A 16623-nucleotide genomic window follows, 5' to 3' on the forward strand; every position below is an offset into this window, starting at 1 on the left:
CCTGCTTCAATCCAAACGTTGGCCTCGTCGACGATTATATTGAGCAAGATGTGCGGAGGAGCGCTCTTTTGCCTAAACACTCTCGCGTTACGCTCGTTTCATATGATCCACGACACCAACATGGTCATCGAGGCCATCGCTTTTCGGCCGGCAATGCCCATGACGCTCGTGCTCGCCCACCACACCTCAACGGAGCTGAACATGTGTCAGGCGGATGTGTCGAAGTCATGGATGCGAAATTTCTGGATCACCAAATTCCAAAGCTGATAGCGAAACGTCATCTGAAGAGAGGTGTAGACTCCTTTCCTGAATGCCCCTACAAATGGGGCAGGGGCCACAATTTGGCCATCCTCGCTTCTCCACCCTGTTAGCCGTCCATATTCTGTTTTGGAGCACGAGCCACGTAAAGAACTTGACCTTGGGCGTTGCCCAAACCTTCCAAACCATTTTGTCCATGCGGGATAGGACCAACCCCAAGAACTGCACCATATAGGTAGAGGCAGCCGCGTATTGCCCTAAATCCACAAGCTTTCAAATATTATCATCTTCAGCAACCTCATCGAGCTGCACCTCTTGCGGGAGCATCCAAAGGTGGAAGAATTGCGTGATATGCTCGATTGAAATTGATGCACGAGTCCGATCTTGGGAATCCAAGCATTTTGTTGAAGGGCCTCGTGAACCTTCCAACGCTTCTAGGAGGAGGACTCGTAAATGAGTGGAGTGATACCCATTGGCTTGCGGCCAAGAAGCCAGGGGAAGTCCCAAAAAGGAGTCCGCGCACCATTTCTGACTGTAATGGTGGTACATGCATAAAAGAAGTCGATGTCATCCGCACTGCACGGTTTCCACTCCCAACCCATAACTTTGTGGGCTCTTTCCACTCGTACCAAGGCCACCGCAAGCGCAGTGCCCGCGTGAACTTTTCGTTGTTGAGGATCCCGAGGCCGCCATAAGCAAGCGGTCGACTGACCAAGTCCCAATTGACCTTGCATTTTCTCCCGTTTGTCTTATCGGACCCGGATCACAGAAAGGCCCGCTCGAGCTTGTCGATATTCCGTAGGATGGCAGTTTGGACGACCAAGGGTGTAATGAAGTAGATCACTTGGGAAGCGAGCACCGACCGCACCAGGATTAAGAATTCTGGATGCAACATCTTGAGGAATGCAGCAAAACCGTGTCAGGGTAGAGGAGTATTGTTAAAATAGAAGGCCACGACCATGGTCACCGCCACCATCACCGGCGGTGGTGGCGGCGACACCGACTGCCCTTCAAGTTTTTTTTTTTTTTTGAGGAACGACTGCCCTTCAAGTTACCCACTGTGATCTAGCCTGACAGTATATAGGCCCCCGGCCCAGAAGGTTAAGGCCCCCAGCCCAGAAGGGGACGAAGCAACAACCCATATTCAGTTATCCAGCCCAGAGGCCCAGCCCGTATCCTCCAGCCCAGCCCAGCCCAGGTCACTAATAAAACCCAACCAAGCACTACCACCACGCCTCCTCTCCTCCTCCCCCAAACCCGCCGTACACTCGCCGCAGCAGCAATGGCGGCGGAAGAAGCATCCGCCTCCGCCACCAACTTCGAGGTGGACCTGGGCCACCTCCTGGCCTACGACCCCTCGCACCACCTCGCCGCCGGCGCCGCGTCCTCCAGGGCGGAGCTGCGGAACGAGTGCCTGCGGAAGGCCACGGAGCTGGCGCAGGCCGTCGCCAACGCCCTCTTCTCGCTGCCGGCCACCGAGGGCCGCGACGGCCCCGTCGTCCGCCTCCCGCCGCCCGCCAACCGCCTGCCCCGCGAGAAGCACGTGAGAATACCGCATCCCCACCCTCTCTCTCTCCCCCCCTCACGCCATCTCTGCCCGCTACCATCGGTTGCTCTCGATTTGTTTTAGAGGATGATTACTGCTGGCTACTGCTACTCCGCGAGCGTGTGAGTAGATTAGCGTGGGGTTTCAGAGGGGCGCTTGCAGTATGCCTATGCTTAATTTTACGATTTCCTATGCCGAAGATGCAGTGGAGTGATTGATATCTGTGGCCTGTAGGATGTGTAGGTTACGACAGATGCCAGGATACCATACTGGCATGAGAGTGCAGCTGCCCCGGCCAGCGTGTTATTATTCGATTGTTGTTTGCATGTATGGGTTCTAGTTTTTTCGTTCTTGCTCTGCACTAATCCTTAAAGGAGATATTAAGCTGAACAGGACCTGTGTTATGATAAGTATATGCATGTATTTGCAAACATGCAAAATGCTTGATCCTTTTCTTTCCTGTCACCAGTTGCCGAGGCCGAAGCCTCCTACCAAGTGGGAGACGTTTGCGAAGTCGAAAGGTGAACTTGCTATTCTTGCTTGCTTTCTGAGCGTTTTCATTGGAAGTGTACTTGCTTGGATTTAATATGACAGGAACATACTTGCAGGGATTATCAAGCACAAGAAGAACAAGCGTGCATGGGACGAGCAAACTAATTCCTGGAAGCGGACTTATGGCTATGACCGTGTTAATGATGACAGAGATGTTCCAATCATTGAAGCCAAATCGACAGACGGTGAGCAACTTGTCTTTTGTACTCCCTCCGTTCGTAAATATAAGTCTTTTCAGAGGTTTCACTAGAGGAGTACATACGGATGTATATAGACATACTTTCGAGTGTAGATTCACTCATTTTGCTCCGTATGTAGTCCTCATTTTGCTCCGTATGCAGTCCCCTAGTGAAACCTCTAAGAAGACTTATATTTAGGAATGGAGGGAGTATATGGTGAATCTTGTTTTGTAGCAATAGTTGTAATCTGTTCGAGCTTTCCCGTGCCAAGTACACATTGCAGTTATCATGAGCTGTCACACAAATGCTTAACAGCCTGCATGTTTCTGCTTATGTACACTGATTTAGTCCAGTGTTCATTTTAAATCTTCAATGCTCTTTGCGTTTTGACTAATTGAATCTAACGACTAGCAATCTTGTTCTGTAACGGGAGTAGCAATCATTTAGAGCTTTAACCTTACCGAGTACTCCCTCCGTTCGAAATTACTTGTTGCAAAAATGAATAAAAATGGATGTATCTAGAACTAAAATACATCTAGATACATCCATCTTTTCGACAAGTAATTCCAGACGGAGGGAGTACCTATTACGGTTGTGTGCTGTGACACAAATGCTTGACAACCTGCAAATATTTCTGCTTCATACTCTGATTTAGTCCAGCTATCATTTTTACTCTCCAGTAATCTTTTCATTTATGACTGAATGAATCAGTCTAAAATATCAATGGAATTAGCTTTAAAATGTACTCCCTCTGTACCTAAATAATTTTAGTTGGGGAGAACTAGACTAGTTCTCCCTAACTACAATTATTTAGGTACAGAGGGAGTATATGTGTCTAAAAACCTGTTTGCAATCTGTTACCCTGTTAACTAAGTATGATTTATTACAGAGCCTGGTGTTGATCCTTTTGCTCAAAGAAGGGAAGAGAAGAAGGGCCGGGTAGATAAGCAAGAAAAAAACAGACTTGGGAATTTGAAGAATGCTGCAAAAGTTGGTGCTCTGCCAAGGTAATCCATACTACTAGCTAGTGTCTTCTGTATAACTCATGCACTACTTTGTTTTCTTTTTTGCAAATGTTTGTTTATTATTCATTATATTAGCAACTCAATTTTCTCATACCACAGCTTTGTGAAAAACATTATGCAGTCATATACAGCTTGCTGCCACGTCCGTGCCCATCACAGGGACAAAAGCTGATCTGCCTAGAAAGGCTAAGAAGGAAGATCTCGAGAATGTTGCTGGTATGGCTTCTGCAGCAACAGCCAGCGGTGGGAAGTTTGACAAAAAGTTGCCTGGCGAGAAACCTCTTAAGAAGGCTGGCAAAAATAGAAAGGTTTTTCCCCTGTGAACTATCCAAGCACCTTTGTAATTTGATAGTTTGGTTAGCTTAACTGTTGCTTTTCTGCAGTTCCTCCCTGTCGTCGAAGGGAAAGGAATGGGCAACCTGGAGAAACAGCAAAATGAGAAGATCCTGAACAGTCTACTGGCCAAGAACTTCGAGGAGCCGTTGGATGTCAGCAAGGCAAGCCTCCAGGATTCAGTATATGTTACTTTTTCCATTTGTCTAGTCCACCATATAACAGCAGCTGTACATAACTTTGATGCCAGGCAATCACGATGTACAAGGTGAAGAAGGACAACAAGAGGAGGAAAGACAAACAATCATCAGCATCCGGATCGAATAAGTTGAAGCCCCAGAAGAAAATCCAGAAGAAATCTTCAAAGAAAAGTGTTTAGGTCAGCATCATCCTGTGGTTTATTGTAGGAGGTGAGCGCGGTTTCCAAGCATCATGGAGAGTGTTGGCAAGTTCTGTATGGTTATTGTCCTGTTTAAGTCCCAAGGGAGAAAGATTGTTAATCCAGTTATACTGGTTATGACACAAGAACCTGAATGTTGTCAGAAGTTTGGAAAATATTTCTGGAAAGCTTTGTTCGCAATATAGAAAGCAAACCTAACACCAAAGAAATTTGATGTCTGAGCACACGCCTTAATTTAGTCTGTGAATCAAGTAAAGCTTCTACGCTTTACCTGAAAGCTCATGTCATTGCAGTCTGTCAACATCGATTCGGGTAACACATACCCTTGTGCTCAAACACAATTAAGAGTCCAATGCTGCCACCCCAAGTTGTGCTGGCTGTTGTTGTGGTTATAAGTTAGCTGCATGTTGATACTTTGTACAATAATGAAGAGCATGCCGACCATTCAGGTTTCCGTGCCCTAAATGAAAACGGATGATCTCATGGTCACAATGCAACAACTTTACAATTACACCAAGGCCTTATGATTTTCCTATTCCTATACTATAAACCAAAGGAGGCTTTTACACTGTCATGGTCTTATTCGTCATGAGCGCTCGTCTCCATCTTGTAACCGGTGCAACCTTGAGTAAACTTGGAGCCTTGGATTTTTTTTATTTTTTTTTGCATGATGGAGCCTTAGATGTTAGGCAATGTGCTGTCCCACAGTTAGTTATGATGTACGGTATAACTAGACCATGAAAGACCGTGGATGGAAATAACCCTATATCTACAAATTCATTTTTGCAAAGGACCCGAAAGGATTCCTCGCAGGATGAGGCCATTTTGCAAAGGGCTGCAGGGGTTTTCATAGGATCGCACACAACTTTTGCATCTATTAAATTGAAGTGTCTCTCTTGCACCATGAATTCCTCGTAAACTTATTTGATGCTTCTCTGCAGCTTCAAATCCAGTTATTTTTTCGACTGAAGGGGCATCCCTCCCAATTGGAGAAAAAGACTTTTGGAGACATTTCGAACAAATTTGGCGAAATCGATGGGAAGTGAAACACAACAAAGTTGATAAAAGAACCCTTTGAAATTTTCGGCGAGTGTCCCAAATTTCGCTAACAATGAGACCGATGAAATAAAACAACGCCTCTGCAGATATGTCCAGTAGACCTCCCTTCAAATCCAGTCTGAAGTAACACTTACAAGGCTTTCATAGCCGGATGACAGTGAAAGAGATTCACCGACTAGAGAAACGAGAAGGCAAGGAGAAGCGGGAATGTTACAGAAGAGTGTCCTGGAGAGGTAATTGAATTTGGTCCATTGGATGCGGCTTGCATGGGTAGGATCGCCCAATGGTGGTTTGCATCGCCTCTGTCTGAAGTGTACAGAGGAAATCCACAGTTTCAGTTAAGTTCAGCAGGTTCAGAGTTGATCTTGGGCCTGCCACGGCGATCCTTCTCCTCCACTGACGGGGTGGCGAAGTCTACAGCTCCCTCTCCGTTGAGATTTCCAGTGGGGCCTCGCGTTGAGACGAGCACCGGAGCGACAGCGGCAGCAGATTACAGGGAAGGCAAACAAAATCTTGAGAGAAAACATATACCACATAAATATCAGCACATATCAACAACCGAAAGACATCAACTACTCCAGCCAAAAATTACAGAGGGTTTCATTTTTTTTTTCCAGATAATCAAACATCTGACTGGCCACTGCATTCTGAAAAACATCTCATCTTATGACCCTCAAGATATTACCGCTACCTGCAACCTTGGTATCTCATGTTTTTTTTTGTGAGGAATCTTGGGATCTCATGTAGTCACACAGAAATGGAAAAGAAGTCATTCATGTTAGTGTGCAAAAGGTGGTACGGTTCATACCCTTTAGTCATGTAAATGCAGAGAAATGCACCAGGAGCTGCAGCAATGCCTAACAACAAGCAAAACTTTATACCAGAAGGACTTGACATGTATATCGTCGAACCAGAACCTCGAAGGCCAGGCAAATGGCAGCAAGTCCACGCTAAGCCTTTAGCATAAACGAGCAAGGCTAATACATTTCTGAGGTAACGACATTTTCGAGTTTAAGATATGGATACAGAGCTAACGACATCAATCAGCTGAGATAGCTGATTTTAAAATGAAAAGCTACAGAAAGCCTAGAAGGTAAAAAAGAGGCAGAAGAAGAAAACCCAGCAAAAGGATCTGGACCAATTCTCAAAACAAGGCTGGTACTTAAAGCTGTATTATCCTCGTCATCAGTATCAGAGTAGGATCTTCGCTCCCCCGCAAAAAGAAGAGAGAGGGCAGGATGTTCGTTGAACAGCAGGAGTCGGGCATTTCCTCAAAGACGGGGTCTCCTGACTGCTGAGACTTCAAGGTATATCTCCTAGTCCTCCTCCTCCTCCTCATCATCATCCGCCACCTCCTCCTCCTCATCATCATCATCATCCGCCACCTCCTCCTCCTCATCATCATCATCATCCGCCACCTCCTCTTCATCATCATTATCATTATCCTCCACGTCACCCTCCTCCTCCTCCTCATCATCATCCGCCACCTCCTCTTCATCATCATTATCATTATCCTCCACCTGACCCTCCTCCTCCTCATCATCCGCCACCTCCTCTTCATCATCATTATCATTATCTTCCACCTCACCCTCCTCCTCCTCCTCATCATCCTCCACCTCATCATCTTCCACCTCCTCCTCCTCCTCCTCCTCATCATCATCATCCTTCTCCTCAACATCATAAGTATCGGGCCTTTGTTCAAGTGCAGGAATTGGACCCAATTCTCGAAAACAAGATCTGCCGAGACCTAAAGGTTGACGATGAATGGTGGCTTTCAGCATGATGCCATTTTCACCATCAGAAACCTTGCCCTTGGGAAGTATCAAGTCATACACTGTCGGAAGCCCATCGGAGAGTGAAGAGCTCCTTATGTGGCAGCTTGCACTTCCACAACAGCCGGTCGTTATGCAGTCATAGCTCATATTACACACGAACCTGAATTCCGTAACATTTGGTTGGACGCAAACGACGGAGATGGCATGTCCAAAGGGCTCCGATGCCATGTTGAGCAAGAAAAAGTAGCTGGTGTCAGTGCATTGCAGAACATGTAAGCCCGGCTGTAGGCGGAGACACACCGTGCCAGAGTCTGGAAGGTTTGTAGATGGACACTTGTGCTGGGTAGTTAAATGGTCCAGGAGCACCTTTGTTGGCCCAGCCAATTCGCAACCGGACTCGGGGCAGAAGCATGGGGCATTCGGGCATGCCTTCTTGTGTTCTTCTTTCTGGTAGTAGGTGACCTTCTCCGCACATCCGTACTTGTCATTGGAGCAAGCAACTGTGACTGACTGGACGACATGTTCCATTCCAAAGCAGCGCTTGAACGAAGTTTTGATATAGCACGTGGGGCACTTGTAGTCGAGTTGATCCTTACATTCGAAGCATATGAAATGCCCCACAGAGCACTGCAGAATAGAAAGAATTAATTGGATCCTCGTAAGAATAATTTTTACCAGAAACAAAAAATTGGAATACTACACGACAACATGATATAGGTTACTACCGCACATTCCATTGTTTGAACCAACATAGCTAGTATTATGTAACGTTTACAAGAAACACTTTCTTTCCAAGTAATTAAGCAGCACAACATCCAACAATAGATTCATTAAAGCTCTACTTCTAACTTCTGCTTCATCATAAATGAAATAAAAGCTTGCGTTCAAAGACAAGTGAACACACGCACATAGATTTGGTACCTGAAATATCGGAGGCCTGAGGGGCACAAAGCAGATAGTACAGTCAAGGGTCTCGAACCCAACGGTGACATTCAGCTTCTTGGAACTGCTCTCCCCCTCTGGCCGGGCTTCAACCTTTCTCTTGCTGGAGCTACTACCGTTGATCGCCATTTGACAACAAAATTCCAAGGTGCCCGCACTATCTTGCTTTGTGTGTACTGCTAGAATCGCAGACGCAACCGAGATCCAAACCTATTGATCAACACAATCTCACTGCTCCTTTCACCTGTTCCAGGAGATGCACTGACAAAAGTCATGGAACCGGTAGTTGGTCTGGTGCGGTAGGCATAAGCTAGAAAGGCAATTGTTTTGGGTAAAATACCAAAGGAAAAGCAAAGAAACAATCAGGTATTTACAGGCGCCCTAATTAACCAACAAAACAGTTGAACTGCAATTAAACACAATATCAAAAGGAAAAGCAACAAAACAATCAAACACTTAAATGCGCCCTAATTAACCAACAAAACTAGTAATTAAACTGCAATTTAACACGTATGTTGGTTTCTTGTTTGGAGAAGAAGAAAGTATTTGAGAAAATTTGCACGTCGCACGATATAATAGCGGTAAATTATTAGGCGAGCGGGCGATGCATATATGCAAGTAATCTGACAAATAAACCGTATAAACAAGAGATTTTTCAGATTCAGAGGCAGGCAGTGCGACCCTGGCAATCGAGGAAGGTTACAAATCCAGAAGGACGCAGCCGTAACCTGAACTACCTGCCCCCCCACGTTGTCTAACCACCGCAAGACCTGGTCGGCCTCGAGGTCGCCGTTTCCTGATGGTGGCGCCGCGCGCCGGAGAGGAGACCGCTTGCCTCGGGTGACCCTACTCCGAAGAAAGAGGGGAGAAGACTGATCGTCCCTTGCCGGCGAGCTCTCCGACGTACGGACCCCACCGCCCGCACTCGTCGACCTGAGCCTGATCGGAAAGATGGAGCGGGGAAGAGGAGGCGCGCGCGACGGCGGCAGCAGGGTTTGGAAGCGCGAGAGGCCAGAGGTGTACGAGCTGGAATATGGGCCTTAGGGCTATATTTTTTAAAATATTGCTTTTCTTATTGATTTCGAAAAATATTGCATCCTATCAGTCTTGGTGTGACCGATTAGCCCCCAGTCGGGCACGTGGTAGGCCACTATTGGCCGGGCCACGTCGCTCGCGCCCACTCGGCCTGGAGGGGAGCCAGTCGGCCCTGGCGTGGCCGATGGGCCTTTCTGCCTTGGCGAGGCCGATAGGTGGCCGATCTGAGCCAGCCAGCTTCCTCCCTCGCCTTCCTCCTCCTCCTCCTCCTTATCTCTTTCTTTCTGGTATATTAGTAATTTCTTCCATCCATATCAACTGTGTACGGGGGATCTCCACTGCTTGCGAATGAAGGATGGAGATGATGCTGTGCGTGGCCCTCTGACGGCGTCTGGCCGGCCTGCTGCCTGAGCCCGATGCCTCAGCCTCCCCCGTCGGGGGCGCCCTCCCTCTGCTTCCCCTGGTCGGCGCGACGGTGGGCGGACTGGGCGGAAGATCCCGACCCTGATGAGTTGGAGGTTTCTTCGGATGGAGACGGCCGACTGGAGCTGCCTGTGTCTCTGGCGCCACCGCAACTCGGCTCTTTCCTGGCTGCGGCGCGCCCTGCCCGCCGGTGGCCGGTGAAGGAGGTCGGGCGGCGGTCGCCTGTGCCCAGGCCCCATGTAGTACCCCCTCTCCCCTCCTCGGCCCGAGCCGATGTGCAGCCTGAGTTGTCCCCCATGGCGGCCGCCGGTGAGGGCCCCCGCGAGCCCCGACTAGGCGCTGGTGCCCTGCCTCCTGTGGCGGCGGCGCCGGTGCCAGCGGTGGCGGGTGGCGCCCGGGCGCCTCGTCCGTCCCCGTCCCCATGCCCTAGCTCTCCGGGCAGGCTGACGGGCGGGTGGTCCGGTTTTCCCCCTGGGCCGATGCGGATGGGGCCTAGGCCCATCTCAGCTAGCGAGATGGCCTGGGCCTCCCGACGCGCGTCCCGCGTTCTCGCGCGGATAAATCGACGGTGGGCCGATGTCCACCAGGGCCTCCCCAAGCGTTCGCATCCCGGCCCAGGCCTGCGGTGGGCGGACTGGCACGGGGCTAGGTTTTCCCCTGCCCCTCGTGCGCCGCCGCCACCCCGAGTGTCCGCCTCGTCCCGCTCTACGCGTCGCGCGTCTCTCTCGTCGGGTGCTTGCGTTCCCGTCGCGCTCCAGGTCCCACTCGACTCGTCCCGGCGGCCGGCTGGCCCGGGCTCTCCTCCCCCTCGTCCGTTCTCCTGCCTGCCTGTGTAGCCGACGCCGAGCCCACTCCCTCGGCCCCTGTCCGGCGGCCTTCTCTCCTCGCCCTCCCCTCCCCGCGGTGCTCCTACCGGGAGGCCCTGATGACTCGCCAAGTCGGGGACGGCCAGACCCGGCCGAAACGGCCTCTCCCGGCTGAGTAGGGGCACCTCCATGCTCCGACCCCTCGTGACCTTGCCCAGGAGGGGGGCATGGGCGCTGTCTCTTCGCGCTCCGGCCATGGGGGTTCCAACCGGCCAGGGAGGTCCCCGGAATACTACTCCAGAACCTCCCTCCACGGCCCCCACCACCTCGGGACCCGGACCGGGACCCCCGCCTGCCCCTACCGGGCTCTCCGGGGGACATTCGCCGTCAGGAGGCCGCCCGATCCTCCATCTCCGACGTAGACCGTGAGACGGCTCTTCGTGCGGAGTTGGTGGCGCGCCCTCCTCCGGTGTCTCGGCCTCGGGACGAGCCTGCTCCGCGCGCTCCCCCGGCTCGTGCCCCTGCTCACAGGTCCTCGGCGTCCACATGGCGGCGGGATCGCCAGGACCACCGTCGGGATGAGTGGCGGGGCGCTCCGCATATGCGGCGCGGTGATGAGGACCGCCGCTCTGACTGGTGCTCCTCCCGGGCGAAGGGTGCGGACTGGCGCCGGGACGTTGGCCCTCCTAGGCGCGTGTCCCCAGAGGCCCCGCCTGTGGCTCCCATGCCCGTCCTGGCTCCGGCTAAGAAGAAGAAGAAGTCAAAGAAGAAGAAGGCCGTTGCTGCTATTCCTGGGGGTGCTGGCTGCCCGACGCCACCGGGGGCTCCTGAGTAGGAGGCTCTGGATCTCCCCGCTCGGGCTAGTTGTCAACGCTCCCGTGAGGACACTATGTGCATCAACTGTGGATGCGCTGGTCACTTCCGCTCGGAGTGCGAGCCCCCCCTCCCGCGGTGCCCCACGACCCTCACCTACCTTGGATATGGGACTGAGCGGGGGAGTTTCTACTTCGTGGATGCAGAGATTGAGGAGGAGGTGGCTCGGCCTCACCTGGCTACGGTCACCCTGGCTCCCGACCAGGCCACCCCGGTTGGACTGTTGATCACGGCCGAGCTTGCGGCTGACATCGGATATTTTTGAGACTCCGACTTCGCGTGGGAGGTGACTGAGACTGCTCCTCTCGTCTTCTCAGTCCCCTTCCCCTCGACTGAGCTCCTTCGGGTCTGCTCTCATGACCTCATCCGCTGTCCCCTCAACAAGTTCCTGATTTCCGTCCACGCGGCGGCCGCGGAGCCTGACCCCGTACCACCCCTGGAGAAGGTGTGGGTCCTCGTCTATGGCCTCCCGAGGGGAGGGTGCGCGGCTCCGAGGGGTGGCAAGCTTACCCACATCTTGAAAGCAATCCTTGAGCCGGTGGGCAAGCTGATCACCGCCGACCTGGCATCTTTTGAGGATGATGGCCCTGCTCGCATTGAGATCCTCTGCCCGGCTCGTGCTGAGATCGATGGCCTGTCCTTGGTCTTCTACTTCGGTACCAAGGGCAGGCGCCTTACCTTCGAGCTCGAGTCCCCAGCTCCAGTGGACCCGTTAGGCCCGGCCGAGGCTGTCCCAGAGCCGGGCGACGGGGGGCTTGATGACGAGGGGGCTCTTCGGAGGAGGGTTCCTCTTCCGAGGGTGATGGTGATGATGGAGGGGCTCCGCCTGCACCGTCCGATGGGCAGCGCAACCTTGACTCTTCGGCAGCTGGACCGTCAGGGCTTGCAGGGGAGACCCCGGTCGTTGCTTTGGTGCCGGTGGCGGCAGTAGTCATTGGGATTTCCCCCTGGCGCTGCTGACCCGACCGTCGTCGCCGAGGAGGGGGTGAGTGTGGGTATGGATGTGTGCCCTGCCTCGTCTCCAGCTCGCCCGGGGTGGTCTGCTACTCGCGTTCTCCGGGGTCCCCTCCTTCCCCAACCCTAGGGTCCCCGGACACGGGCCTTCTTCCGGCCGCCGACCTCGGCTGGGTGTTTGAGACTCCTCCTGCGCCTCGTTCGAGGCTCCGTGAGGGCGCCTCCCCCGTGGTGGCGGCGCGACAGAGCGCGCGGATCAGCCAATCCCGGATCCTCCAGGATGGCCACATCCCCACGATTCCTGAGCTGGCATCCCGTCGTGCTGCGACCCGTGATCTGTTTCTGGGTACGTCCTCCCCTCTCCCTCCCTCTTCCTCTGGCTCTCGTTTCTCTGTGCTTACTAGCGATATGGTGCCCCTTTTGGCGAATGTGGCTGCGGATAGTGGTATTGTATTCCGGGGGGAGAAAGGCCCCCCTCTTGAGAAGATCTCCGCCTTGTGTGCGAAAGAGAGGCTTGAGGGGGCGGTGGCGGAAGCCCGTTGCCTCACTGCTTGTGCAGACCCCCCTTCTCCCCCGGTGCACCCCGTACCTGGTCATAGAGAGACTAGGGATGGTGGTGCATCCGCGCTGACCGGTGGGACTGTGAAGCCCATGGCTGGGCTCCCACATGCCCGGGAGCCCAGGGGGCGCCCTCCCACCCATCTTAACCCCACCGAGACCCGCCGCGAGGTGTGCGGGTCCGGCCCCAGATCTTCCTCCCCTGGCCCTGTCGCCTCTGCCGCCCCCTCTGCTCGGGGACGCCGGGGTCGGCCACCTAAGGATCTCCCCCGCCCTGTGGTCGGCGGGCGGGCTAGCTCGGCCTCGCTTGCGGGGCCTAGGAATCCAGACGAGGTTATTAAATGAAGCTCCTATGTTGGAACATCAGGGGCTTCGGCCTCTCTGGCCGGCGACGGCAGCTCATTGAATATATGCGTCAGGAAGAGATTGACATAGTGGGTCTGCAAGAGACGATTCGTCAGGACTTTAGCATGCTCGAGCTCCAAAGCCTCTCCTGTCACCAGTTCGCCTGGCAGTGGCTCCCTGCGACGGGCCACTCTGGGGGAATCTTGCTTGGTGTTAGGGAAGACGCGTTCTCGGTTGAGGACATGGACCGAGGAGAGTTCTTCGTGAGTATGGCCATCACCGTTCGACGGGCTCACCTCAGTTGGGAGGTGATCATCGTCTATGGTCCGGCGGACCATGGCCGTTCGGCGGAGTTCCTTGCAGAGTTGAGGAACAAGGTGGAGAGATGCACCACTCTGGTGGTTGTGGCCGGCGACTTTAACCTCATTAGGTGGGCTTCAGACAAAAGCTCTCCAAATGTGGATAGGCCCTGAATGCGTCTTTTCAACGACTGCATTGCGGACTTGGCGCTACGTGAGATAGCCCAGATAGGGGCTAGGTTCAAGTGGTCTAATAAACAGGCGAACCCCATCCGGAGTGTTTTGGATCGGATCTTTGTGTCTCCCTAATGGGAAGTGATGTTCCCTCTGTGTGGCCTTAAGGCGGTCATCCAGATTGGCTCCGACCATACGCCGCTGATCTTCTCATCGGGGGATGGTTCCCCCCCTAGATCCCGTCGCTTCCGCTTTGGGACGTTTTGGCTGGAGCAGCCTGGCTTCCGTGAGCTGGTCCATGACCGCTGGCTCCTTGCGGCCGCTTCCCCGCTGCGTGTCTTCTGTGCGGTGGACATCTGGCACCACAGTGCGAAGCGGGCGCGCCAAGCCATGAAGGGATGGGGTGCGAATCTGGGCGCTGACCTCCGGGCCCATAAAGGGGACCTGCTGGGTCATATTAAGGCCTTAGATGACTTGGCAGACGGGCCAGGTCTTTCCCCGGATGACTGGGCCCGCAGATATTCCCTCGACGCCGCTCTCATGGACATCTTGAAAAGTGAGGAACTGTTCTGGCAGCGTCGAGGAGGCCAGAACTGGCTTGTGAAGGGGGATGCAAACACCGCCTACTTTTAGGCCATCGCTAATGGCCGTAGGCGAAAATGCGTCATACCTTTCCTCCGGAATGGGGATGCCCTTCTGGAGAGCCCAGAGGAGATCTCATCTCATATTTACTCCTTCTATAAGGAGCTTTTCTCGGCTGAGCCGCGGGGAGGCTCTTCCCTTTGTGACGACTGATACGTCTCAAACGTATCTATAATTTTTGATGGTTTCACGCTGTTATCTTGTCATCTTTGGATGTTTTATGTACCTTTTATATATTTTTTGGGACTAACTTATTAATTCAGTGCCAAGTGCCAGTTCCTGTTTTTGTGTGTGTTTTTGGCACTTTTCAGATCTGATTTTGGAACGGAGTCCAAACGGAATAAAATCCCCGAAATGATTTTTTCCTGAACAGAAGAAGATCAGGGGGCCTGTGGGCCAAGCCAGGAGGGCTGCAGGGAGCCCACAAGCCCCCACTCCGCCACCAGGGGGGAGGCGGCGGTGGGCAGGCTTGTGACCTCCCTGGCGCCCCCTAACCTAGATCTTGCGCCTATATATTCCCTAAAAATCAGAAAAAAAATCAGGGGAGCCTCAAAAATACTTTTCCGCCGCCGCAAGCTTCCGTTTCCGCGAGATCTCATCTAGAGACCCTTCCCGACGCCCTGCCGGAGGGGACTTTGGAGTTGGAGGGCTTCTTCATCATCATCATCGCCCCTCCAATGACTCGTGAGTAGTTCACTTCAGACCTACGGGTCCGTAGTTAGTAGCTAGATGGCTTCTTCTCTCTCTCTTGGATCTACAATACAAAGTTCTCCATGATCTTCATGGAGATCTATCCGATGTAATCTTCTTTGGCGGTGTGTTTGTCGAGATCCGATGAATTGATGATTTGTGATCAGATTATCTATGATATATATTTGAGTCTTTGTTGTTTTCTTATATGCATGATTTGATATCCTTGTAAGTTTCTCCGAGTCTTGGGTTTTTTCTGGCCAACTAGATCTATGATTCTTGTAATGGGAGAAGTGCTTGGTTTTGGGTTCTTACCATGTGGTGACCTTTCCCTGTGACAGTAGGGGCAGCAAGGCACACATTGAGTAGTTGCCATCAAGCGTAACAAGGTGGGCTGTGTCGTTGATATGAGATTGTCCATCTACATCATGCCATCTTGCTTAAAGCGTTACTCTGTTCTTTTGGACTTAATACACTAGATGCATGCTGGATAGCGGTCGACGTGTGGAGTAATAGTAGTAGATGTAGAAAGTATCGGTCTACTTGTTTTGGACGTGATGCCTATAGATATAATCATTGCCATAGATGACGTCACGACTTTGCGTGGTTCTATCAATTGCTCGACATTAATTTGTTCACCCACCGTTTACTTCCTTTCATGAGAGAAGCCACTAGTAAACACTACGGCCCCCGGGTTTATTCAAATCTATCGTTTACACCTCCGCTTTTACTTTGCTTTGTTACTTTGTTGCTTTCAGTTCTCACTTGGTGGACAATCTATAAGGGATTGACAACCCCTTCATAGCGTTGGGAGCAGGTTCTTTGTGTTTGTGCACGCACTTGAGATACTCCTTCACTGGATCGATACCTTGGTTCTCAAAACTGAGGGAAATACTTACCACCGCTATGCTACATCACCCTTTGCGCTTCGATGGAACACCAACGCAAGGCTCCAAGGCCACGGGGAAATCCTTTGCATATTTTCCTAGGAAGTCCCTAAAGGCGTAGCCGTAGCAGAAGGATTCCTGGTGCCGTTGCTGAGGAGAATCAAGACAAGAAGAGTCTCCCGTCAGCACGTGTTTCTGGCGCCGTTGGAAGGTCTTTTGTTGCAGTAGCAGAAGTATTTCTGGCGCCGTTGCCGGGCAGGAGAGATCTATCCAAGTAGGCCTCACAAACTCATCTCCTGCATTTACTTTTTTGCCAGTTGCCTCTCGTTTTCCTCTCCCCCACTTCACATTTGCCGTTTTCATTTGCCTTTCTCCTTTGCCGTTTTCTTTTGCCTTTGTCGTTTTTCTTTGCCAGTTTTCTTGCTTGCTTGTGTGCTTGTTTGTTTGTTGAAGTCATCATGGCTGAAAACACCAAACTTTGCGACTTCTCGAGCACTAATAATAATGATTTTATTAGTACTCCGATTGCTCCCACCACTAGTGCGGAATCGTATGAAATCAACGCAGCTTTGCTGAATCTTGTTATGAAAGAGCAATTCTCTGGCCTTCCTAGTGAAGATGCCGCATCCCATCTCAATACCTTCATTGAGATTTGTGATATGCAAAAGAAAAGAGATGTTGATAATGACATGATTAAGTTGAAACTTTTTTCCTTTCTCATTGCGAGATCGCGCAAACACTTGGTTTTCTTCTTTGCCTAAAAATAGTATCGATTTTTGGGGTAAGTGCAAAGATGCTTACATATCCAAGTATTTTCCGCCGGCTAAGATCATCTCCTTACGTAACGATATCATGAATTTCAAGCAAC

General features: G+C 51.9%; 2 protein-coding genes across 2 annotated transcripts; one reads left to right on the forward strand and one right to left on the reverse strand.

Annotated features, from left to right (window-relative positions):
* Positions 1 to 1519: 1519 nt before the first annotated feature.
* On the forward strand, positions 1520 to 4460 carry LOC123405404 (ribosome biogenesis regulatory protein homolog). The gene is made up of 7 exons (XM_045099121.1): positions 1520 to 1801; positions 2274 to 2325; positions 2413 to 2541; positions 3425 to 3542; positions 3682 to 3868; positions 3944 to 4057; positions 4144 to 4460. The coding sequence occupies exons 1-7, from the start codon at positions 1541 to 1543 to the stop codon at positions 4270 to 4272; spliced, it is 990 nt and encodes a 329-aa protein (XP_044955056.1). The 5' UTR covers positions 1520 to 1540; the 3' UTR covers positions 4273 to 4460.
* A 2538-nt stretch (positions 4461 to 6998) lies between these two features.
* On the reverse strand, positions 6999 to 9056 carry LOC123396121 (putative E3 ubiquitin-protein ligase SINA-like 6; the record flags this gene model as incomplete). Its single annotated transcript, XM_045091172.1, has 2 exons — positions 8049 to 9056; positions 6999 to 7754 (listed from the first exon to the last, which is right to left on the reverse strand). Coding segments are annotated over exons 1-2 (906 nt in total), but the record flags the coding sequence as incomplete, so codon positions are not given.
* Between the last annotated feature and the right edge of the window lie 7567 nt (positions 9057 to 16623).

The sequence above is a fragment of the Hordeum vulgare genome, chromosome 1H (genome assembly GCF_904849725.1).
Source record: "Hordeum vulgare subsp. vulgare chromosome 1H, MorexV3_pseudomolecules_assembly, whole genome shotgun sequence".
Lineage (NCBI taxonomy): Eukaryota > Viridiplantae > Streptophyta > Magnoliopsida > Poales > Poaceae > Hordeum > Hordeum vulgare.